The 25,491-nt window shown below is 40.5% G+C and overlaps 1 protein-coding gene across 1 annotated transcript in view; it reads right to left on the reverse strand.

Moving 5' to 3' along the window:
* LOC126235269 (DNA (cytosine-5)-methyltransferase 3B-like) overlaps positions 1–25,491 on the reverse strand; it is a 254,765-nt gene that overhangs the window by 177,879 nt on the left and 51,395 nt on the right. Inside the window, exons 5-6 of the mRNA XM_049944001.1 lie at positions 17,240–17,384; positions 11,743–11,901 (exon numbers count right to left, since the gene is read on the reverse strand). Of these exons, the coding sequence (XP_049799958.1) occupies positions 11,743–11,901; positions 17,240–17,384 (304 nt within the window). The remainder of the gene's footprint in view (positions 1–11,742; positions 11,902–17,239; positions 17,385–25,491) is intronic.

Genomic DNA, 25,491 nt, shown 5'->3' on the forward strand with positions numbered 1-25,491 from the left:
AAAAACTGTTAGTTCCAGAGAATTAATATGATATAATAATGTAATAGCAGATATGTATTGTTTGTGCATACAGACTGTGGAAAATACTAATTTCTGGTTTTTAAAATTGTGCTAAGCACAGATTTTTCGAAAATAAGTAAGTTTTAAAATGGAATAATGCTGTATGGCAATGGATATACAGTGTTATTCCACATCAGCCAGTGCTCTGCTGTAATTATAAGGTGTCTAGAATCCAAAAAAAGTAAGTAAGAGATTTAAAACAAGATACTAAATAATATTTATTGTAAACTGAATTGCTTGATCTTTTTAAAAAAAACAATTGTCACACTGCCGGTTTTTGTAAAACTGCCCATATTTTGGTTCCATATATTTCGTCATGTCTAATAGATCCCTTTTCTTCTTCTTATGAACTTTCAGTGTCCCGTTATAGAGCAACCGGATTTCAGAAGGCAATGGACAATTTTTTACTTGATGTTCACAACAATGCTTTACAATACAGTGTCTTTCCCATGGGCGAAGCACATTGTGGGTATGGTGCACGTTTGAACCTCAAGGATCCTCACTAGACAGCTTCAACCAAAGTGCATCGGTAATTTTCAAAGCAGGCGGCTTCTTCACAAGGAACTCGATGGATCCTATGTCCTTGAGGTCTTCCATCATCATCTTGTAAATGGTCAGTTTTGAAGGATCGACAAAGGCCTCAGCAATGACATGCTTCCATTCTGAAGGAACCATAACTTTTGATACTTTCTTTCTTTTCTCGATGACTGCAAAATCCCTGTCATAAAGTAGGGAACTGTGACCCGAACATAAAAACCTCTGATGTATTTCTGTAAAGTACTTGCAGCTGATCAGATAGAAATAAAGTGCTAAAACTCTGCAGTTGTAGTTCTGCCCGACACAGCGGTCAGACCAAACAATCAGTTTTTGTTCCATACCTTCTTCAAGCGTATCATAATTGTGCATCACAAATTTAAGGAGACAGGAAACTATTTCGGCTGAACCTCTCCTTGTGGTGGATTCATCCCACAAATTTACAGTGATGTTTCCAGTACCAACGTCATGAATCATGAAATTATACAACGACAGCTGTCTCTGGTAGAATATCGTGGAATGAGTCAATGTACGACAAAGTAAAACCTGTTATTCCTCTTATCCATTTCCGTATTGTTTTTTAGGGCTTTGTATGCTTGGTCTGCCCTCGAATGATGCAACTGCCTCTCAATTTCGATCTTGTGCAGTTCTATTTCATTTGAAGCTGCAAGTATCTGATCTAGGTGTTCCGAAACGCAGATTACAATCTGCTTGAAACACACTTTGATAGTATGACCTGCTTATTGACTTATCAGGAAATTTTTCGGTAAACAACCGATACATTCTACAGACGTTGAGATTGGAGTGCAGACTTTCTTTTGAGGATTTATTCCTGCTGTAATGGCTCATCTGCTTTGGGAAACTTGATATGTGTTGCCGAATAAGAGCCCTGTCGCCATTTGATATGGCATGTGGCCTATTGCAATGTTTCCTCTACCGTCTTTAGGAGTGGTTATTCCACCTTTTACTTTGCACTGGAGAGTCTGCATTCGTCGCTGGGTGATGGAGAATATGTCAAGCAATGTTTTTTTGACACACTTCTTTTGAGTAAACTTTGTATTTGAAAGTAGCTTGTTTCCGTGAAGTGCCGGCCGAAGTGGCCGTGCGGTTAAAGGCGCTGCAGTCTGGAACCGCAAGACCGCTATGGTCGCAGGTTCGTATCCTGCCTCGGGCATGGATGTTTGTGATGTCCTTAGGTTAGTTAGGTTTAACTAGTTCTAAGTTCTAGGGGACTATTGACCTCAGCAGTTGAGTCCCATAGTGCTCAGAGCCATTTGAACCATCTGTTTCCGTGAAGTATCGTCTGTCTTACCTCTCTTGCGCCTGGCTGGCATGCCTATTTCCATGGATTTTATTAAGTATACGGACTGCTCATCATATGTTAAGGCATGATATTCTTCGTACAGCTTTAACTTCATTTCCAGGTTTATGTCCTTGCATCCTTCTTTTGAGCACACTTCTGCATTGCATACACGATCCTGAATCACGAAAACAATCACTATTACTACCTGATATTCAACTAGATCATCAAATTTCACATTCTCTTTTAATAATATAACATTACTCAGACTGAGTATTCTATTTTTTCACCAATGATAACTACAGAACTGTGGTTAATTTCATTCACGTTACATACTTTTACTGTAATGTTTTCAGAAGATACACATAACATGTCAGTAGAGCCATGTACTCTACAGGGCACGTTGCTGCTTTACAGGACACATATGCTTCTCTAAAGACATACACCTTTTCACAAAACCCATACAGCATTATTCCACTCACCTGTGTTGGAGGCTGTTTCGCAGGAACTACCTTTCCTTTTCGTGATTTATGTCCCAGTCCAGCATCACAAAGCCTTTTCCTCTTAATATCCTGCCAACTACCAATGTTAATTTTCCGTGCATTGTTTGCATGTTTCAAACCACTTGCGGTAACCGTCACCTTGCTGCACTCCGCCATTCTTGTAACATACAGCATTGTTCGTGCAGAGGCACGAAAACTTTGCGCTTCTTGTCGCTGTTTAGTGCTGCCCTCGGACGGTGAACATGTCAATTACAACAGCAGGCGATGCAGACTGCCGTATACACCATTATTCCACGCGAATCTACGAAATGTAAAAATGTGCCATACAGCGTTATTCGTGCACACGCTTCGTATGTCTGCTTGTGTCTGTATATGTACGGATGGATATGTGTGTGTGTGCGAGTGTATATCTGTCCCTTTTTCCCCCTAAGGTAAGTCTATCCGCTCCCGGGAATTGAATGACTCCTTACCCTCTCCCTTAAAACCCACATCCTTTTGTCTTTCCCTCTCCTATTCTCTTTCCTGATGAAGCAAGCATGGGTTGCAAAAGCTTGAATTTTGTGTGTGTGTTTGTGTTTGTTTGTGTGTCTATCAACATACCAACGCTTTCGTTTGGTAAGTTTCATTATCTTTGTTTACATTTCGTTTGGTAAGTTTTATCATCTTTGATATATAGAAGCAAAGATGATGTAACTTACCAAATGAAAGCGATGGTATGTTGATAGAGACACTAACAAACACAAACACAAAATTCAAGATTTTGCAGCCCACAGTTGCTTCATCAGGAAAGAGGGAAGGAGAGGGAAAGACAAAAGGATGTGTGTTTTAAGGGAGAGGATAAAGAGTCATTCCAATCCTGGGAGTGGGAAGACTTACCTTAGGGGGGAAAAGGGACAGGTATACACCCGCACACACACACATATCCATCCGCACATATACAAACACAAGCAGACATACATAAAGGCAAAGAGTTTGGGCAGAGGTGTCAGTCGAGGCAAGATGTTGTTGAATGACAGGTGAGGTGTGAGCGGCGGCAACTTGAAATTAGCGGAGGTTGAGGCCTGGTGGGTAATCGGAAGGGATGATATACTGAAGGGCAAGTTCCCATTTCTGGAGTTCTGATAGGTTGGTATTAGTGGGAAGTATCCAGATAACCCGCATGGTGTAACACTGTGCCAAGATGTGCTGGCCGTGCACAAAGGCACTGTCCACATAGCATCAACAGGTTAGTGTTCATCATGAACATGGTTTTGCAGTCAGTGCAATGTTTACAAATGTGGAGTTGGCAGATGCCCATTTGATGTATGGATTTGCATGGGGCAATAGCCGTGGCACACTACGTTTGTATTGAGACAGATTTCCAGAATGAAGGTGTCCCGACAGGAAGACGTTCAAAGCAATTGATCGGCGTCTTAGGGAGCACGGAACATTCCAGCCTATTACTCGCGACTGGGGAAGACCTAAAACGACGAGGACACCTGCAATGGACGAAGCAATTCTTCGTGCAGTTGACGATAACCCTAATGTCAGCATCAGAGAAGTTGCTGCTGTACAAGGTAACGTTGACCACGTCACTGTATGGAGAGTGCTATGGGAGAACCAGTTGTTTCTGTACCATGTACAGCGTGTGCAGGCACTATCAGCAGCTGATTGGCATCCACGGGTACACTTCTGCGAATGGTTCATCCAACAATGTGTCCATCCTCATTTCAGTGCAAATGTTCTCTTTACGGATGAGGCTTCATTCCAACGTCATCAAATTGTAAATTTTCACAATCAACATGTGTGGGCTGACGAGAATCCGCACACAATTGTGCAATCATGTCATCAACACAGATTTTCTGTGAACATTTGGGCAGGCATTGTTGGGGATGTCTTGATTGGGCCCCATGTTCTTCCACCTATGCTCAATGGAGCATGTTATCATGATTTCATACGGGATATTCTACCTGTGCTACTAGAACATGTGCCTTTACAAGTACGACAGAACATGTGGTTCATGCACGATGGAGCTCCTGCACATTTCAGTCAAAGTGTTCGTACGCTTCTCAACAACAGATTCGGTGACCAATGGATTGGTAGAGGTGGACCAATTCCATGGGCCCCACGCTCTCCTGACCTCAACCCTCTTGACTTTCATTTATCGGGGCATTTTAAGGCTCTTGTCTACGCAGCCCTGGTACCAAATGTAGAGACTCTTCGTGTTCGTATTGTGGACGGCTGTGATACAATACGCCATTCTCCAGGGCTGCATCAACGCATCAGGGATTCCATGCAACGGAGGGTGGATGCATGTATCCTCGCTAACGGAGGACATTTTCAACATTTCCTGTAACAAAGTGTTTGAAGTCATGCTGGTACATTCTGTTGCTGTGTGTTTCCATTCCATGATTAATGTGATTTGAAGACAAGTAATAAAATGAGCTCTAACATGGAAAGTAAGCATTTCCGGACACATATCCACATAACATATTTTCTTTCTTTGTGTGTGAGGAATGTTTCCTGAAAGTTTGGCCATACCTTTTCGTAACATCCTGTAGAAAGTAAGTGTATATGTAATACACAGTAATACACATGCCCATGATACAGCATGAAGCAGTAGATTGTATGGGCTGGCCAATGGCACAGCAAGAAGCAATAAATTGTAGGGGCTGAAAAGTAAGAATCATTTGGAAAAGATACTCTGCAAAGAATGTTGTATATGTTACATGTGGATCCTTCCTTCACAAAGATGAAATTTTCATGAACAATGGTATGGAGAGGATAAAGAGTCATTCCAATCCTGGGAGTGGGAAGACTTACCTTAGGGGGAAAAAGGGACAGATATACACTCGCACACACACATATATCCATCCGTACATATACAGACACAAGCAGACATATGAAGCGTGTGCGCGAATAACGCTGTATGGCACATTTTTACATTTCGTAGATTCGCGTGGAATAATGGTGTATACGGCAGTCTGCATCGCCTGCTGTTGTAATTGACATGTTCACCGTCCGAGGGCAGCACTAAACAGCGACAAGAAGCGCAAAGTTTTCGTGCCTCTGCACGAACAATGCTGTATGTTACAAGAATGGCGGAGTGCAGCAAGGTGACGGTTACCGCAAGTGGTTTGAAACATGCAAACAATGCACGGAAAATTAACATTGGTAGTTGGCAGGATATTAAGAGGAAAAGGCTTTGTGATGCTGGACTGGGACATAAATCACGAAAAGGAAAGGTAGTTCCTGCGAAACAGCCTCCAACACAGGTGAGTGGAATAATGCTGTATGGGTTTTGTGAAAAGGTGTATGTCTTTAGAGAAGAATATGTGTCCTGTAAAGCAGCAACGTGCCCTGTAGAGTACATGGCTCTACTGACATGTTATGTGTATCTTCTGAAAACATTACAGTAAAAGTATGTAACGTGAATGAAATTAACCACAGTTCTGTAGTTATCATTGGTGAAAAAATAGAATACTCAGTCTGAGTAATGTTAATATTATTAAAAGAGAATGTGAAATTTGATGATCTAGTTGAATATCAGGTAGTAATAGTGATTGTTTTCATGATTCAGGATCGTGTATGCAATGCAGAAGTGTGCTCAAAAGAAGGATGCAAGGACATAAACCTGGAAATGAAGTTAAAGCTGTACGAAGAATATCATGCCTTAACATATGATGAGCAGTCCATATACTTAATAAAATCCATGGAAATAGGCATGCCAGCCAGGCGCAAGAGAGGTAAGACAGACGATACTTCACGGAAACAGATGGTTCAAATGGCTCTGAGCACTATGGGACTCAACTGCTGAGGTCATTAGTCCCCTAGAACTTAGAACTAGTTAAACCTAACTAACCTAAGGACATCACAAACATCCATGCCCGAGGCAGGATTCGAACCTGCGACCACAGCGGTCATGCGGTTCCAGACTGCAGCGCCTTTAACCGCACGGCCACTTCGGCCGGCACTTCACGGAAACAAGCTACTTTCAAATACAAAGTTTACTCAAAAGAAGTGTGTCAAAAAAACATTGCTTGACATATTCTCCATCACCCAGCGACGAATGCAGACTCTCCAGTGCAAAGTAAAAGGTGGAATAACCACTCCTAAAGACGGTAGAGGAAACATTGCAATAGGCCACATGCCATATCAAATGGCGACAGGGCTCTTATTCGGCAACACATATCAAGTTTCCCAAAGCAGATGAGCCATTACAGCAGGAATAAATCCTCAAAAGAAAGTCTGCACTCCAATCTCAACGTCTGTAGAATGTATCGGTTGTTTACCGAAAAGTTTCCTGATAAGTCAATAAGCAGGTCATACTATCAAAGTGTGTTTCAAGCAGATTGTAATCTGCGTTTCGGAACACCTAGATCAGATACTTGCAGCTTCAAATGAAATAGAACTGCACAAGATCGAAATTGAGAGGCGGTTGCATCATTCAAAGGCAGACCAAGTATACAAAGCCCTAAAAAACAATACGGAAATGGATAAGAGGAATAACAGGTTTTACTTTGTCGTACATTGACTCATTCCACGATATTCTACCAGAGACAGCTGTCGTTGTATAATTTCATGATTCATGACGTTGGTACTGGAAACATCACTGTAAATTTGTGGGATGAATCCACCACAAGGAGAGGTTCAGCCGAAATAGTTTCCTGTCTCCTTAAATTTGTGATGCACAATTATGATACGCTTGAAGAAGGTATGGAACAAAAACTGATTGTTTGGTCTGACCGCTGTGTCGGGCAGAACTACAACTGCAGAGTTTTAGCACTTTATTTCTATCTGATCAGCTGCAATTACTTTACAGAAATACATCAGAGGTTTTTATGTTCAGGTCACAGTTCCCTACTTTATGACAGGGATTTTGCAGTCATCGAGAAAAGAAAGAAAGTATCAAAAGTTATGGTTCCTTCAGAATGGAAGCACGTCATTGCTGAGGCCTTTGTCGATCCTTCAAAACTGACCATTTACAAGATGATGATGGAAGACCTCAAGGACATAGGATCCATCGAGTTCCTTGTGAAGAAGCCGCCTGCTTTGAAAATTACCGATGCACTTTGGTTGAAGCTGTCTAGTGAGGATCCTTGAGGTTCAAACGTGCACCGTACCCACAATGTGCTTCGCCCATGGGAAAGACACTGTATTGTAAAGCATTGTTGTGAACATCAAGTAAAAAATTGTCCATTGCCTTCTGAAATCCGGTTGCTCTATAACGGGACACTGAAAGTTCATAAGAAGAAGAAAAGGGATCTATTAGACATGACGAAATATATGGAACCAAAATATGGGCAGTTTTACAAAAACCGGCAGTGTGACAATTGTTTTTTTTAAAAAGATCAAGCAATTCAGTTTACAATAAATATTATTTAGTATCTTGTTTTAAATCTCTTACTTACTTTTTTTGGATTCTAGACACCTTATAATTACAGCAGAGCACTGGCTGATGTGGAATAACACTGTATATCCATTGCCATACAGCATTATTCCATTTTAAAACTTACTTATTTTCGAAAAATCTGTGCTTAGCACAATTTTAAAAACCAGAAATTAGTATTTTCCACAGTCTGTATGCACAAACAATACATATCTGCTATTACATTATTATATCATATTAATTCTCTGGAACTAACAGTTTTTGTCAATTTCCCAACAACTACAAAATGTGCCATACAGCATTATTCGTGCACATGCTTCATATGTAAAGGCAAAGAGTTTGGGCAGAGATATCAATCGAGGCGGAAGTACAGAGGCAAAGACGTTGTTGAATGATAGGTGAGGTATGAGCGGCGACAACTTGAAATTAGTGGAGGTTGAAGCCTGGTGGGTAACGGGAAGAGAGGATATATTGAAGGGCACGTTCCCATCTCTGGAGTTCTGATAGGTAGGTGTTAGTGGGAAGTATCCAGATAACCCAGAAGGTGTAACACTGTGCCAAGATGTGCTGGCCGTGCACCAAGGAATGGTTAGCCACAGGGTGATCCTCATTACCAGCAAACACTGTCTGCCTGTGTCCGTTCATGCGAATGGACAGTTTGTTGCTGGTCATTCCCACATAGAAAGCTTCACTGTGTAGGCAGATCAGTTGGTAAATCACATGGGTGCTTTCACACGTGGCTCTGCCTTTGATCGTGTACACCTTCCAGGTTACAGGACTGGAGTAGGTGGTCATGGGAGGGTGCATGGGACAGGTTTTACACCGGGGGCGGTTACAAGGGTAGGAGCCAGAGGGTAGGGAAGGTGGTTTGGGGTTTTCATAGGGATGAACCAAGAGGTTACGAAGGTTAGGTGGATGGCGGAAAGACACTCTTGGTGGAGTAGGGAGGATTTCATGACGGATGGATCTCATTTCAGGGCAGGATTTGAGGAAGTCATATCCCTGCTGGAGAGCCACATTCAGAGTCTGATCCAGTCCCAGAAAGTATCCTGTCACAAGTGGGGCACTTTTGGGGTTCTTCTGTGGGAGGTTCTGGGTTTGAGGGGATGAGGAAGTGGCTCTGGTTATTTGTTTCTGTACCATGTCGGGAGGGTAGTTGTGGGATGCGAAAGCTGTTTTCAGGTTGTTGGTGTAATGGTTCAGGGATTCAGGACTGGAGCAAATTCGTTTGCCACGAAGACTTAGGCTATAGGGAAGGGACCGTTTGATATGGAATGCATGCTATGTGTGCTGGACAGTGTCCCTCATTTACAAAAGAGAACACATTTAATCATTCAGCTGCTACTTGCGACCTTCCTACATTATGTAGTGGCAATTGTGTTCAGATTCAGTAGAAGAATCAAAAAATGTTTACTGGAACAAATTAAAATGAAGAGGTAATATCAAGGGTGAGCAGCAAACAAGTTGACCCTTAGTAGAAGAAAAGAATGGAATATTTTTAATATTTTGAAAGAAGAATGGTGATGTGTAAGTAACCATTAGAAACATCAACTTCCGATCCTTTCAAATACCTACGTTAACACTGACTTTTTGATCAGTTTCTTGAAAGAAAAACACCTGACCACACTATACTTTTTGATTTCCCTGAGAGCTGTGGAGGGGTGTGTGTGTGTGGGGGGTGGGGGCATAGGGCACCTCCTTCTCGCTGGGCATGGGTACCCTTGCTGGTTAAGGCACACAAGGAACGTATTACCAAACTGAAAGAAACAGTAGTAGAAAACACTGTTAAAATAAATTGTAATGTAGTTGTCATAAGTGGTTTCATAGCTGCTTCCACTCGTTAATACATACTTCGACTTGTTACAAATTGTTGATGGATATTTTTCATAGTGGGGTTCATACAAGATTTATGACTGAATGACTAGAAGGACAAATTAGGAGACAGAATTGCTGGCCAGTACTTATCTGTGGCCAAATGTGTAGCACTACTCATATACAAACTTAAAGTAAAAGTGACAACACTTTCTAGCTTTTGGAGCTAATAGTTCTTTCCTTGGGGAGGAGAGAGGGATGGGCTAGGGAAGGTTGAAAATGAAGGACAAATCACTCACTTTCAAACTTCCATATGTCAGACACACAGACCATTACTAAGTGTTGTATGAGCATCAACCAAAACTCCAATTTAGTTCATACTATGTGCTGTCATCCAGTAGAACAGGCATAAACATTAATTAAAAGTAACATGAGAAATATGGAGCATGGGGTAAGCATAAATGTTTTTTTACTTTATTACATGTGAAAGTGTTATATTGGACTATTAATACTTCTGCATGTGTGATGCAATTGTTTCTTTATTCCAATTGTTTAGGTTTATGCTGTGAAACTACAAATGCACTATCAGCTTCGTCACAAGTAGTGTCTGTTCAGTCGCACATGTCTGACAGAACATCACTTCTATCTATACAAATGTACCCTATAGGTTTGCTACTTTCAGCTAACAAAGTGGCGGAAGCAGACTGCCAAAAGGAAATTGCTACAAGCTCTGGAAAGTCCTTTTACATGTCAGGAAAATGTTCTCCCATCTAACAGTTTCACATGTAAACAGTTAAAACAAATTGCCATCAGTGTGGTTTGAACATGGGTTTCTGGCATGATGAGCTCCTGCTCTACTAACTCACTAACACCAGATCTACAAAACTATCACTCACAGATACGCCTTTATTGTCCTCTGTAGTTCTGGTGTTACTTTTAATTACCATTTATGCAAGTTCTACTGGCCGACAGCACATATCTCGAACTAAATTGGTGTTTTGGTTGATCCTGTATCTGCATACAATGTTTGGTACCAATCTGAGTGTCTGCCCTCTGGAAATTTGGGTGTCAGATCCCAGGTTGAGAGGGATTAACCTCTAGTGAGGATGAGAACAGGCAAAGATGAAGGTGTATGGATCAGAGTGTATATGTCAGAGATGATACATCTGTAAAACATCAGTCCAGAGATGATAAAGACAGTGTGAGAAGTAAAGACAGATAAGGAAAACAGAAATGAATAGTGCAATTAATGATTGGGCCATAAAATGAGTCAAAATGTTAAAATTATATATTAAAAAATATAAAGAGGCAAGAGAATGGGGGGGGGGGGATTTAGTCCAGGAGGGCACTTTTCCATCTGCACAGTTCAAGGAAACTGGTGTCGAATGGGGGAATAAAAATGGCCCATGTAGTGTACCAACCTCTTACGTCTGCTGAGTCACGCTGTTGTTCAGCAACTGGGTACTGGGTGCCCCCAAGGCAGACTCATCTGCTATATCCTTTCATGTGCTCAGATAGTTTAGTGTTGGCCAGACCTGTATAAAACACACTCTGATGCCTACATATTCATCATCACCTACCCTCGTCCTCATTACAGGAAGGTTTCTCTCCACCTGGGGTCTGAGTGACCTGTCCTTCCTTTTTAACCTTCCCTACCCTATCCTTCTCTCCTCCCCTAAGAAGGAACTATTAGTCTTCTGAAAGCTAAGAAGTGTAACACTTTTACTTTTTTTGGAATTATCAGCACCACTAAATATTTTCCCCTGTGAGGGTACTGGTGAGCAACTGTGTCTCATAACTTACTGCTTTTCTTCACTGAATGTTTCTTTGATACAGTTACCTGAATAAAAGGATATAAAGATGGCAAAGTGCAGCTATTACATATTCCACATCCTTGAAATTTTTTTCCGAAGATTAGTTCTACAGGACATAGTCTATGAATGAATGAATGAAAGAGAGTAATAAATATTGTAAGCAATAGCTATTTAAACTGTGTATTTCCAGTACCAATATAGAATTTCAAAAATAAATTATGTTTTTCATTTATTCTCTGAAGTATGTTGTATAGGAGTTCCAGAACACCTCCCAAAGATTTCATTGAATTGCACATAAAAATGGAATGAATGCATTTGAGAGACAGTTCATCAGAGAAATATTGTACTCACGCCTCTGGAAATCACTCCAAGGTGGCTTCTCTGGCATGTTTGTAGCCACAAGTTTTCCTTCATCTGGATCACTTTTAGCTAAATAATCTCTGCATGTGGGTACAGAATAAAGACCCTTTCCTGCATCAATAACAGCTTCCATAATATTCTGGGGTAGCTCTGTAAAGTTATTTTGAATCACTTTGTCATCAGTACTGATTCATGTATTACACATAAGTGCTTGTAGAGAACTTATTGGACAGAATGCAAGCAACAGAATGGGACATCCATCACAAAGAAAAGGCACTCAGTAGTGCATAGCACATATACAAGAAACTAAGCATGCACTCTCCTGCGCGCGCGCATGTGCGCGCCCACACACACACACACACACACTCTCTCTCTCTTAACATGTAACAAATATTGTATGTGGTGTTGATCTAAACATTTTGAACACAAGTGGGCACACTGATGACACCCCATGGTGTATTTTTTTTAGGTTTGTTATGTATTCACTGAAATATCACTTAACAATATTAGACACTCCAGCTTAACACAAAAATAAAACATAATTCAAGTAAATAAGTGTGCAGGCACTTAATTACTACATGGTTTAAATAATTCCAAAATTACTGTTCACTATTTATTCACATATGTATACACTGCACATATGTATTCACTGCATACCTTGTGCTCACTGCACATACTACATAACATCCTTTCAGCTGTCTCTGCATTACATTTATTCAACAGTGACTTCACCTGTCAACATGAGAAAAACTCTCTGGTCAGCAGTGCACCTGTGCCACAGGACTGTCTTTGGAGTCAAATTTGTTCTGGACTTTTGTACAATGCACACATGTCGTGTGTATTGATGTCAAGCAATAATGTGTTCTGTTATGCACTTGTGGTCTCAGACATTTTACTTGGAGTATCCACACCTGAGTTTTCTCTACACATTCTTTGTGTGTTCCATTTTGTCTGCCTAAAATACTGGTCAGCATTCCTTCATAATGAAGCAGTTATCAGCTCAGGAAGAAGAAAGGTTGAAATTATGCACCACATATCTATGGCAATCTGTTTTCCATTAACAGGATTTATATTCCAAAACTATATTGTGGAATGAAAGAGATGATGTATTTTTTTAATTTTTACTGACCCTAACATTGACCGTTACTTCATGTTATTTAAGAAGTAAGATTTAACTGCCTTGTAATGAAATTGGTTCAAAGTGCCTCATTCATTTCCCTGGGCTCTTTGTTTTGCAATTTGATTCCCTAGTAGGTAATACTGTTCTCAGTTTTATTTGTTTATTTTAATTTTCTTCAGATACATACGTTAAGTCTAGCTTTCATTCCATTGAGTCTGGCTTTCATTCTATTAAGTCTGGCTTTCATTCCATTAAGCATCACTTTCTGTCTTTCATTCCATGAAAATGAATAGAGCTGTTTTTTTATTAGTTTTTGGAATGTACATAATGGTTTGGTAGATGTACTCAGATGGTTCAGTTAGCATCCTCAACTGTTTAATTCTAGGCTCATACTATCTCTACCCTCTGTACGCAATTTTCCAGATATGGCTGAAAGAATTCACCCACCAATGGACTTGTACCTAATTATTTTAGCTTTTCCAGTACAATTTCTTGGTTAAAAGTACCAACAGTCTTAGACACACCTAAAAATAAATATGCTATGCAGTTCCCACTATTTAATGCATAAGGCACCACTCTTGTAAACTCTACAATGACTCATTTGATTTACTTGTTTTAGATCCCTTGGAAAAATAAATCAATGGAATCACCAGCTAGGAATATCAACAATGCAGGAAAAGACAGATTGCTTCTTACCATAAAGAAGACACGTTAAGTTTCAGACAGGCACAATTAAATGACACTTACCCTATAGCTTTTGGCCACAGCCTTCTTCAGTAAACGAGACACATGCACTATTCATACACACAAGCAAGCACACCTCACGTACACATGACCACTAACTGTACATGGTAATGGGTAAAAATGATAAAAACTTTCATCATTTTAACTTAGCCTCAGGCAGTTGCATGAGCAGTTACATAAACTACTCTGTAGTACTTGTCGCTGGCTACCATGCCATTATGCTGAGCTAGAGCCACCACCACTGTATAGCTGAGAGAGAGAGATGCCAACCTTCTGCCACAAATCTGCCAATGGGAGGACAAGTGCTGTCATGCGAAGTATGCGAGACAGCCAGCAAGATAGCTGCCGCAACAGTGTATCACTCTCTTGCCTGCCAGCTTCCTTACCCTCTGGGCGTGTCCACAAATCCTTTCTACTGAGGGTGAAATGCTCTTTCTGTACTGTGTGCAGTTCACTCTGTGGCCATAGCCAGTGTTCATGAATATTGTACGCATTAGCAATAGTTCTTGGGAATAAAACCCATTTAGCTCTGAATCCTTGCATTTCACATTTTATGTGCAGGAAAACACCCCAGATGCCCACATGAGCTCCTGATACCGTCCTGACAAGTACAAATTGGTGCAAGAAAGAGGGATCTTTCCCACCATTTGATCTGAATTGATATTATCCTGCCACTCCTGTGTGCTGGCAATCATAGCAATGCCTATCGGTTTGCTACTGCAGGCCTTTAGCTGTTTGCTCTAAACACGCCTTCAGTCATGTACGACAATGTATTAGGCTGTTACGGGCAAATCAAGCATGCAGTCTATGGCCATGTGCCACTACGTCGCTCCTACACCTGTGCAAGCCACCAACACTAGAAAAGTTGCCGTGGGCTATGCTGCGCCATCTGCTGCCACTGTGTGCTGTAACAGGGTAGCCGCCTCTCACCACCACCCGCAATGTCGCTGTTTTGCCACCACCGTCGCTGCTACCTTCACCACCCCCAACTCCGCCATGTGGTGTAAATGTTGCTGCAATGCATTCTGCTAGTTAACAACTCTGGAGAATTTCCGTCAAGGGATCTTTCCATCACCTAGAATAGAACAAGACCTTTTTTGTGTACATCTGTTTCGTCTTGGTCCCGTTTTGTAACCATGCCTGATTTATGTCCTCGCCAACCAGCAGAGGACCAAATTGGCTCCCAATGCTGCAACTGCAGCCTCAAATGAGCCTGGTCACATCACTTTACTGCAACAGCAGATAAGCATCCTGTCACTTGATAAAATAGAGCTACATGAATGGCTTAATGCAATAACTTGTGAACATGAAGACAGAGGTGCTGCAGAAGTGGCAACTGTGGGCCATTCAAGAGTCCCTAAAGTTGAAACAGAAAAATTAGTACCAGATATAACCAGCATGCTTCCAGCAGTAACTTTTGTACCTTCTTTTGCTGGAAAGCCAGGTGAAAATGTAGCAACATTTTTGCAAACATCAGGAGCATGGGATGTACATGCACAAGGCCAGACCATATTTTATTAAATGCCACCAAGCTGAAGCTTTCAGAAGATTTATGTTGAATCAGTAGACGCATTGCGGGAAGCACCCACTTTTGAATTCTTGGCAAAAAGTGTTAGCAGAGTGCTATTCCAACAAATGCTGGGTTAGCTATTATTGTGATTGGTTGTCCACCCTTATACAGAGAAGCAGGGAGGACTTTGAAGCATCTGCAGACAGAATTATGGCAGTATGTTGTCACACATACATCCTAGGAAGGGATCATACACATAATGAAGTGTTAATCAAAGAAGCTGAAGTGAGAGCAATCGATGCATTCATATGCTGAATCAATCCATGTATAGGGAGTGTGGTAAAGGTAGCCTCCCCCAACCTCCTTGCATGAAGCAGTCAGACTTGCTCTGTTACATGAGGAAGCAGGAAGATTTGTTCCTGCCAGAAATAGTGTCAAGAGAAAAGCTACCTGTGAGGAAGGTTTACACATTAGTATCTTTGATAAGAAATCAGTTGGAAGAGAAGTTAGCACATTTGCCAGAGTCAGATCAAATGTTTTTGTATCCAGTTTTAGAGGAATATGCAGCTAAGAACAATAAAATTTGATTTTTTTCTATTAAAACAAACACTATGAAAATTTAAATGTGTTGAAAATATGTGATTTGAAAGTACCAGATCATCTATATGTATTTAACAGCCATTCGTACAAGTAATACTTGTAAGAGTGGCTTGGGGGGGTGGGGGGGGGGTGGATGTATTATGCAACAGCCTCTCCTAAGATCATTATGAACTGCTCGATACCACCGTTTTTTATATGCATCCATGTATTTATCACACAATTCAGTGCTTCCTAGTGCCTTTGATCCATATTTTTATAGGTATCGTTTAGTTCCGTTTGCCCAAAAAACCTATTCTTCTTTGTAAATACAAACAGGATATTCTGGAATGACATACATTCTCATGATTGTTAATAGATTGTTCTCATTAACAAAAATATGTACATATGAAAAATTAAATATCAGATTGTTAAATTGAAGTAATAAATGTTTAGCAACAAATATTAAGAGACTGTGGATGTCTCTGACTTTGGTCATCTTTGGTGGCACTAGTGTTCAGTGTGTATTACCTTTCCTGCTTCAGTCTAAGAACTGAGGTTTTAAATTTGCCTGTACATCATCTGTCCATTGCAGTTTGCCTTGAAAATGGTGGGGTGTACTTCCACTGAAATATCGGCGGTTGCTGAAAATATTACCTGGCTGAATACCTGTAAGTTGTTTGAAATTTGCAAGTGGTTTGCCATGAGTGCATAAGGAAACATGATTAATTATTACCAATTTTACAGGTAAGTGTTGCAGTTCAGTATGTTGCACATGACTGACAGCTAAAAGTTTTGTATAGATTACTATAGCTGTTAATTAACTGGAGATGGTCTTTAAGGAAAGAATCTGACTTGACAAGGTCTAATTGAAGTCAATAAACTACAACTGTTTCCATGTAAAAATGAAGTATTTTGTTTTTGATGTGATTCTTTTTCTATGTAGTAATAAAATATTACCTTGTGTTTGCCCTTGTGGAGATTTCTATAAAAGTTGCCAAGAACCAATTTGAGTTGGAGTGTTGAGTGTTAGCAGTGGATACTTTCCAGTTCCATGGTTAGATGATGGATTGATGGGATTAAAAGGAACTAAACAGTGAGGTCACCAGTCTCAGTAGTTGATCGTAAAATCTTTCTGACCGTAGTTAATTGCCATTAGGGCATTGGTTTTGGGTCGTAGTAATCCTAGCAATCCTACTCAATACTATTTTGTACCTGTAACACTGCAAAAAATTGATATGAGTCTGCTGATAAATGTTTCCTAGCTAATCAACAGAACAATACATACACTGTGTAATTTGTCTCTTGTGCTGCATATCACAAAGTTTGTGGCTTCTGGATGCAGTCATGAGTGAGACTCTGAGTAAGCCTAAAGCATCTCCAACGATAAGACACAGAGACATTTCAATAATTATACTGATCACTTCATTTTCATAACACAGCTAAAAATGTAGCACAATATAAACAAACTAGGTTTTTTTTAAAAAAAAAAGTTATATAAATCTGTATCCTGAAGCCTTATATATCATTGCACTCACCTCTTGTTTCTTTGGCCAGCCGTGTCAATGATGGAAAACCATTTCTTGCCCAAGAGAGGACACTGTCATTACTCCATGACTGAATTCTGTAGCCCTTTTGCCAAGCATGACACTGTAGGTGAAATAAATCCATCAGAATAAACACCTGTCAGGAAAGGTGGATAGAAACTAAAATGGTCAAAAACATTATATAAGTGAGTAATTTCAGAAAATCAAGAAGCATTTGCTTTACACAGTTAAGTATCATTAATTAAAATGTTACAATAAAATAAATCTGTTATAAGCTTCCTAGCTCATCTCATATTTAATACCACTAGCCACCCTAGTCAAAACTTGCTCAGATTAGCCAGACTGCATGGGCAGAATCCATGACATGCAGCACATTGTTCCTGGCACTCTCAAAGATTTTTAATGGCCTTCAAACCTAGGGGAATCATAGACTAATCCAGACAGAAGATTGTTCTGTAATGCTGTTCCAGTCAGTCAGATTTTTAACCCAGACAACGTGTGAACTGCCACTGCGGAGTACAGGTGGTAATGTTTTGGATATCTTTAAAACAGGCAGATGGAAAAATCTAATTACTGAGAAAGTCTGTGCAACTGCTATAATTCAAGATACTTGCCCATTGAATCAAAACACCCATTACTGTGTAATTCAAACATTTCTACAACAACACCCTTCTTCAACTTCCATTACTCCTTGCACACAGTTCTCCAAGGATACTGCCTAAAGCCTATGGGGAATGGTCATATATTATTCACATAAAGAAAGAAACATGAATGGTCTGACCTTCTTAATATGTTTTGATCCCTTGATCATCCACTGTAAATGGGCAATTTTGTGAGCAGGAATGAGCATTTAGTTATTGAATGCAACTATACATAAATTTCTGTCCCAAGGAATTTCTCTCACAAATGAGCAATTGAAAAAAGAACCAGACAGAATGAGCACTGTTGCAGCAAAGTAATTTTTTTGTCAAGCCCAGTCAAGTGCCAGCTGTTCAAGGAAGGTGCAAACTTTGTTTAGCCTCAATGCTGATTTGAATTTGTTGTCTGCTGTGATTTTGGGAGTAAGACCATAGGATAGTACATCTGCCAGTTGATCACATCAGAACTGTGGCTTTTAATTAGTGTGAAAGAAATGAAAACTGTACTGTCTTTGTGAATGATAATCTTATATTTCCTTAGCAATTGCTACCCACTCTACTTCAATCTGCACAATCAAAACACAACTAAAATTATTGGTGACCAAATACCATGTGACTAACATTTAATTCTGTGAGCTAATTTATTGTGTAAGGACAATGGAAATTGAATGATGGAAAATATAAACCAAAATGAGGGCAGACAACCACTCAACAGCAGCCAATTGGTATGTGGTTCATACGTACATGTTACAGTCTATGTACTTTCTCTCTCTCTCTCTCTCTCTCTCTCTCTCTCTCTCTGTCTCACACACACACACACACACACAAAACCTCTCTCTCTCTCTCTCTCTCTCTCTCTCTCACACACACACACACAAAAGTTTGATAGTGATTTTTTCCTTCTGCTCCTTCATGTGTTTTATGTGCCATGCATGAATCAGCTGCAACTGAGTGGGCTTAATCCTTTGTGGACAATAAGTCAAAGATACATTAGCAGAGTCATGGCCACAGCCAGGGAGGGGGGTTGTGGGGGGTTGTGGGGGGGGGGGGGGGGAGGATTGAGGCAGCTCCTCATTTCTCCATCAAGAAATGTTGGCAAAGCCAAAAAAATTGAGAAGTAATCTGCAACTTGAGTGCAATGTAATATTTATTTTTAGACTACCACATTTTCAAACAGCTACTATTGACAGCATGGGACAGAGTGTGAGGGGAATATAGCAGCAATGAGCCATCCTAGGCAACAGTATTGACATCACTGTGTGGACGAGCCTCAAAGGAATATGGTTTGTCTGAAGTCCTGGAAAGTCCATGTAGCACTGTCCCTGTGTGAGGGCTACTCTAATTGTCACTGTTTTCTGAAGGTGTTTATGATCCTTTTGGAGATGCAGTACGACTTCTCACCAAGCTGTCTCTATCATACATTTTTCAACCACAACCTCTCCAACTGTTGACTTACACCAGTCATTCACCAGCAGCAGATTTGTTGCCACTGTCAGTCAGGCAGCCGCCTTGCCAGCAGACTTCATTTCCATATAATTTCATAGGTCCAAGCTGCTGAGTTCTGTATACTGTGAGTAATGGAAATAATTACACCAACGAAGGAGAAGACATGTCTTCTCAAAGATGGTGATTGCTACCAGATGCACAGAAAATGTGATCAGTATATGAACTGATCGTGCATGTATTCTGAATAGAATAAGTGTCAAGGCCGTTAAAAATTTCAAATTGTAGAATCATGGATGAGCAGCAACATTTTTACCCAACTGAAGAAGCAGGTGTGCAGATTAAGAAACAAATGCATAACTGCAGGAAATAAGTATCCATGAAGAAAAGACAGTGCCTGTTTTTTTAAAATGAATTCCAAGATTTGAAACATAAAGGTTTAGATTTTGTTACAAATATGCCTAGTTATGACAACTCTGATGCTGTGCCATGTAAAGTAAAAAGGGAAGCTTCTAGGATGACCCAGAACCCTGGCACCAGTTTGGAAATTCAGCTGAGCAAAGACATTTTAAAATTAACTGAAGGTAATAGCTGTTTCAAAACTGACAATGGGTCTGTTCCTGACAAAAGAATGATAGCATTTGGTTGGAAAGAAGAGGAGGATATCCTATGTGAGAATGCAACTGTTCTTATGTAGACCACACTTGTTGATATAGGAAGCACAGAAGAAGAAATAAAGGTATTTCCAGATTTATTTTACAAAAGTCAAAATTCACATGAAAGACTTTTTTTTTGGACTGAAAAATAAGATGCCTGGGTGGTCACCAAAAACTGCAGTACTAGACTTGGAAATGGCTACAATTAAAGCTATGAAAACAGCATTCCCTAAAACATCCCTTTCCAGCTGCATTTCTCACTTCCGCCAATGTCTGTGGACGCATTTGCTGCATTAACATTGTAGAAGGAAAGGTAAAAAATTAAAATGGTAAAAATAAAAATAAAAACATTTAAACGTGCCTAGGTACAACATCCATAGCCAGTCCTAAGCCTGGATAAAATGTGAAGGGATATTATTACAAAATGGTCAACAGAGTCTCCCCCACTCTCGCATCTTCCTTTGATGGTCAGAGAACTCAAGGCTAAAATATTTGTAGTTGGAAACATCATGTTGATGTCACAGGTCACAAAGCCCACAGTTGCAAAGCCAAGAACACCACCGGGTGCGGTGAGATGGCATTTGTTCACACGTAGAAGTTCTGAACTTCTGTCGGCATCACACTTTCTGGATACTACAGAAATTGTTATTATTATTGTGGTATGTATTTTTTAAATGTTTATTTTAAGTAATGATATGCATGAGAGGAGAATGGTTAGTGTGTGCAATATAATAATCTCTGTTCTTTTTTCTTTCTTTTTTTTACACACTTACTTTTCTACACTCAAATTTACATATTTGTATTGAGCAAGCTACAACACAGTATGTGAGGCAGAATACTTTAGTATTAGTATCACCTGCAACCCAGTAGTTCCATTCAAGGCTAGCATACAGAAAACAAACACTGCTTTTATGCCTCAGTACACGCAAATGTTCAATGCCATCCCCAAACAACATTTGCCATCATACAAAAACACTTCTCTGTGGAGATACCACTGAACAAGAATTTTACTGACTGAGTTTTGCTTGATGATGAATGTTACAATTTATAAGCCAATGATCTACAATAACATAAATTTGTATATACAGATCAACTTTATTACGGTGCCCAGTTGTTGTAACAACCTTCTCTGAAATCAAATCCTGCCTATGCCTCTGAGGAAAGTTAATCCCTCTCATAAACTGCTTTTGTATAGTGCAATGTCTGTCAACTGCTATAGAGTAACAGTATTATGAAAAGGATAGTTGCTACTCACCATATAGCAAAGATGCTGAGTTTCACACAGGCATAACAAAAAGACTGTATGAAAATGAGCTTTTGGCCAACAAGGTCTTTGTCAAAAATAGACACACACACACACACACACACACACACACACACACACACAAATGCAACTCACACACACACAATCATAGTCTCTGGCAGACGAAGCAGCAGATGAAACCAGACTGCAAGCAACAGTGCATAATGGGAGAGACAACTGGGTGGTGAAGGCAAGGAGGAGCCTGGGGTGGAGAAGGGGGAGGAATAGCAGGGTAAAGGATGGGGGACGGTAAAGTGCTGCTTGTGGGAGCAAGCAGGGACAAGGTGGAGAGAGGGTAGGGCAGATAGCTGCAGTCAGGAGATTAGACAGAGGGCGGAAGAGAGGTGGGGGTAATGGAAAAATAGAGAAGGGAAAAGACTGGGTGCATTGGTGGAATAGAGGACTGAGTAGCACTAGAATGGGAATATCGAAGGGACTAGATGAGTAAGGACAATGACTAACAAAGGTTGAGGCCAGGAGGGTTACAAGAACATAGGATATACTGAAGGGAGAGTTCCCACCTGTGCAATTCAGAAAATGTGGTGTTGGTGGGAAGGATCCAGATGGCACAGATTGTAAATCAGCCATGAAATGAAGAATTTTGTGTTAGGTGGCATGCTCAGCAACAGGTTGCTTCAGCTGTTTCTTAGCAACAGTTTGTCAGTGGCCATCCTTGCAGACAGACAGCTTGTTGGTTGTAATACCTATGGAGAATGCTGAACAGTGGTTGCAGCTTGACTTGTAGACCACATGACTGGTTTCACAGAGAGCCCTGCCTTTGATGGGATAGGTGATGTTTGAGACCAGACTGGAGTAGGTGGTGATGGGTGGATGTACATGACAGGTCTTGCATCTATGTCTACTACAGTAATATGAGTCATGAGGCAAGGGATTGGGAGCAGAGGTTGTGCAGGGATGAATGAAGATATTGTGTAGGTTTGGTGGATGACAGAATGCCACTGGTGGGAAGAATAGTGGATAGGACATTTCTCATTTCAGGAAGCAATGAGTAGTAGTCAGAACACAGGCGGAGAATGTAATTCAATTGCACCAGTCCTGGGTGGTACTGAGTCATGAGGGGAATGCTCCTCTGTGGACAGGTAGTAGAACCTTGGTGGGTGACTAGAAAGATAAGACACAGGAAACATGTTGCATGTGTAGTGATGAGCATTCCCTCTCAGAATATACCAAAGGTCTCACTGAAACCTTCACAGACTGTAACTATCCTCCCAACATTGTACAAAAACAGATCTCCCAAAGTCCCACTGTGTAGCCACAGAGAAGTATTCCCCTCATGACTCCGTGTCACCCAGGACTGGAGCAACTGAATTACATTCTCCACCAGGGTTTCGAATACCTCACATCGTGCCCTGTAATGAGAAATATCCTACCTACTATCCTCTCCACCCCTTCTGCTGTGGTATTCTGCCACCCACCGAACCCACACAATATACTCATCCATCCCTACACAACCCCTGCTCCCAATCCCTTGCCTCATGGCTCATATTCTGTAATAGATCTAGATGCAAGACCTCCCACCATCACCTACCAACTACTCAAGTCCTGTCACAAACATCACTTATCCCATCAAAGGTAGGGCCACCTGTGAAATCAGTCATGTGATCTACAAGCTAAGCTGCAACCACCGTGCTGCATTCTGTGGGGGCATGACAACCAACAAGCTGTCTATCCACATGAATGGCCACCAACAAACTGTGGCCAAGAAAGAAGTGGGCCACCCTGTTGCTGAGCATGCTGCCCAACATTACATCCTTCATTTCAGTGATTGCTCCACAGCCTTTTTAAAGTGCTACTTTGAAAAATATACATTTTTCATCTACTGATTATGCACACATATCTACTATCTGCATAGGTAAGAGAAAAAAGGGAGGTTAGGGTTTAACATCCTTTTAGTTATTTTGCCATTAAAGATGGACCATAAGCTCAGACTGGAGAAGAAAATCAGTCACATATTTTTCAAAAGTATCACCAACAATGTGCTACTTACCATAAAGATGACACATTTAGTTGCAGACAGGCACAATTAAAAGACAGATCTTGATTTTTGCCATAAGGGAGTAAAGGCTGGAGATCATCTTAAGACTTCTGTGCTGGGATCATAATGGTAATGTTTATAAAAAGTGGTGTCAGGATGCTGACAGAGACCCTCAGCCATAAAGCTGGTTCATGCCCACAGTAGAGGAGCCATTGTGTATATGAAGACTGAAACAGCCGGGATTGGTTTTGAGGTCACTGATAAGATGGTTGTTCTGCAGTGCAATTTGCACTCACTGGAAATGTATCTGGTGAAGGAAAGTGAAACCGGGCTGTGGTGAGCAATTTTTGGAAGTCTGGGTGGAAAGGATAGAAGCTCATGATTGGAGGAAAGCTTGAACTGTTTGAGACAAGATGCTAAGTGCACCTGTGGTCAGTATACTAAGTGGCAAAGAAATGCTTCCACAGAAAGGTATGAGTAAAGAAAAGTAGTTCCTCTACCAGTCAAGTATAGTTAAATTGGATCTGGAACTAGAAGTGAGGCATTTGAGGAGACATATTCTTGGGTCAAGTTTTTGGAGGATAGGATGACAAATGTGTTGGGAGTCTGGAGAGGGTGTTCAGGAGCAATGTGATTTGTAGGGAAGAGAAGTGTAGAGATGGGACATGGGAAGCAAAGCAGGTCAGCAAGGTAGCATATAGGGACTGTAAGGATTGAGTGGGGCTGAAGAGGATTGATAGTTTTTTTGTTGAGCATTAGTAAGAAACAGTTAGCTAAGACAGCTTCCTCATATGCTGTTGTAAATGTTATCCCAACTGCCGGACAGCAACAGTCTCTGTTTCAGAAAATGGATGAAGGAACTAATGCTACAGAATAACATTATTTTGCAAAAGGATCAGAGGTGGTTTCCTATTTTGTGAAATGGGACTGTGTGACCATGTAGTACCAGAACATTGAGTGTTAAAGATGAATGGAATCTGAAAAGAAGAGGATCTTTGTGAATAAATGGGTAGCAGCCAGAGATATCTATTTTAATGAGAAGTCCATAGGGAATAACAGCAAGTGTCGCACAGAATTTCGGAGGATTGTTAGTTTGACTGGTAGAAAAAAAAATTCAGTGTAACAGAGGTAAAAAGAAAAAACAGGTCTAAGGTTTTGTGAAATGATTTGTCTAAAAGTAAGAAATAAAATAGACTGGAGAAACATTTGACATGTCTATGAAAGATGCTTAAAGTCACATACCAGTACAGCAAACAAGATGCCAACTGAGAAATTGAAGTTCAAGTTATGGTTCCCATTTATTCTGTTTTTTATATTCACTTTTCTTCAGTGAAAAAAAAAAAAAAAAAAAGGAGTGAGCAAGAACCGTGATGGTGACAGAACTTTTGAGACAGACATTATTTCTTGTGTGACACTATCTTTCCAGATATCTGAAGAATTCTCTACTGAAAAATTTTTGAGACTGAAAAGTTGTTGGAACTTTTTTACATGTTTAGGCACAGATGATAGAAATATGTCAAGGCCACACAACAGCAGGCTGCACAGTCTACATAATTCACCAGACAAACATCTTCTAGTACTCATTAAAATTCTAAGACTCTAAGTTTGCCACTGAACTTTAAATTCTCAATCAGTACCTCATTTGCCATACATAAGCATCAGTCAAAGGCACATCAACTGTTTCTCGAATTTATTTTATCTCTTACCTTTAGATGAATCATTTCACAAAACATTTTACTGGGTTTCTTTAAATTTTTCTCTTGTTTTTGAGAGTTGAATATCACACCAACACAACTTTATTTGTGCAAAACAGCTAGGCACTGAAGAGATGAACTTTTGGCTCCCAGTATGAAAGCCACTATCTCCTCGTTCAACACTATCACTGAAAGCAACTTGTGTGTGAACCTACCACATCTACCATGTCCCTTCTCATCCTCTGCCTTTATGACAGCTTGTATTCTGCATGGGATGCTTTCAATGAGGTACTGAATGTCTGTGGAGCAATTCTTCCTCAAGAGCCAAAAGCAGAGAAGGTAGTGGCTTTGGACCCTGGGGTCTGGAGTGAAATTCACATTCTAACCAATATCGAACATGTTCTGTTGGATTCAGGTAGGGACTCTGGGCAGGCCAACCGATTTCAGGGAATCTTATTGTCCACAAACAATTGCCTCACAATCCTGCTTTATGGCAAGATTCCACTGTCTTAC

Source organism: Schistocerca nitens, chromosome 1 (assembly GCF_023898315.1).
Source record: "Schistocerca nitens isolate TAMUIC-IGC-003100 chromosome 1, iqSchNite1.1, whole genome shotgun sequence".
Classification (NCBI taxonomy): Eukaryota; Metazoa; Arthropoda; class Insecta; order Orthoptera; family Acrididae; genus Schistocerca; species Schistocerca nitens.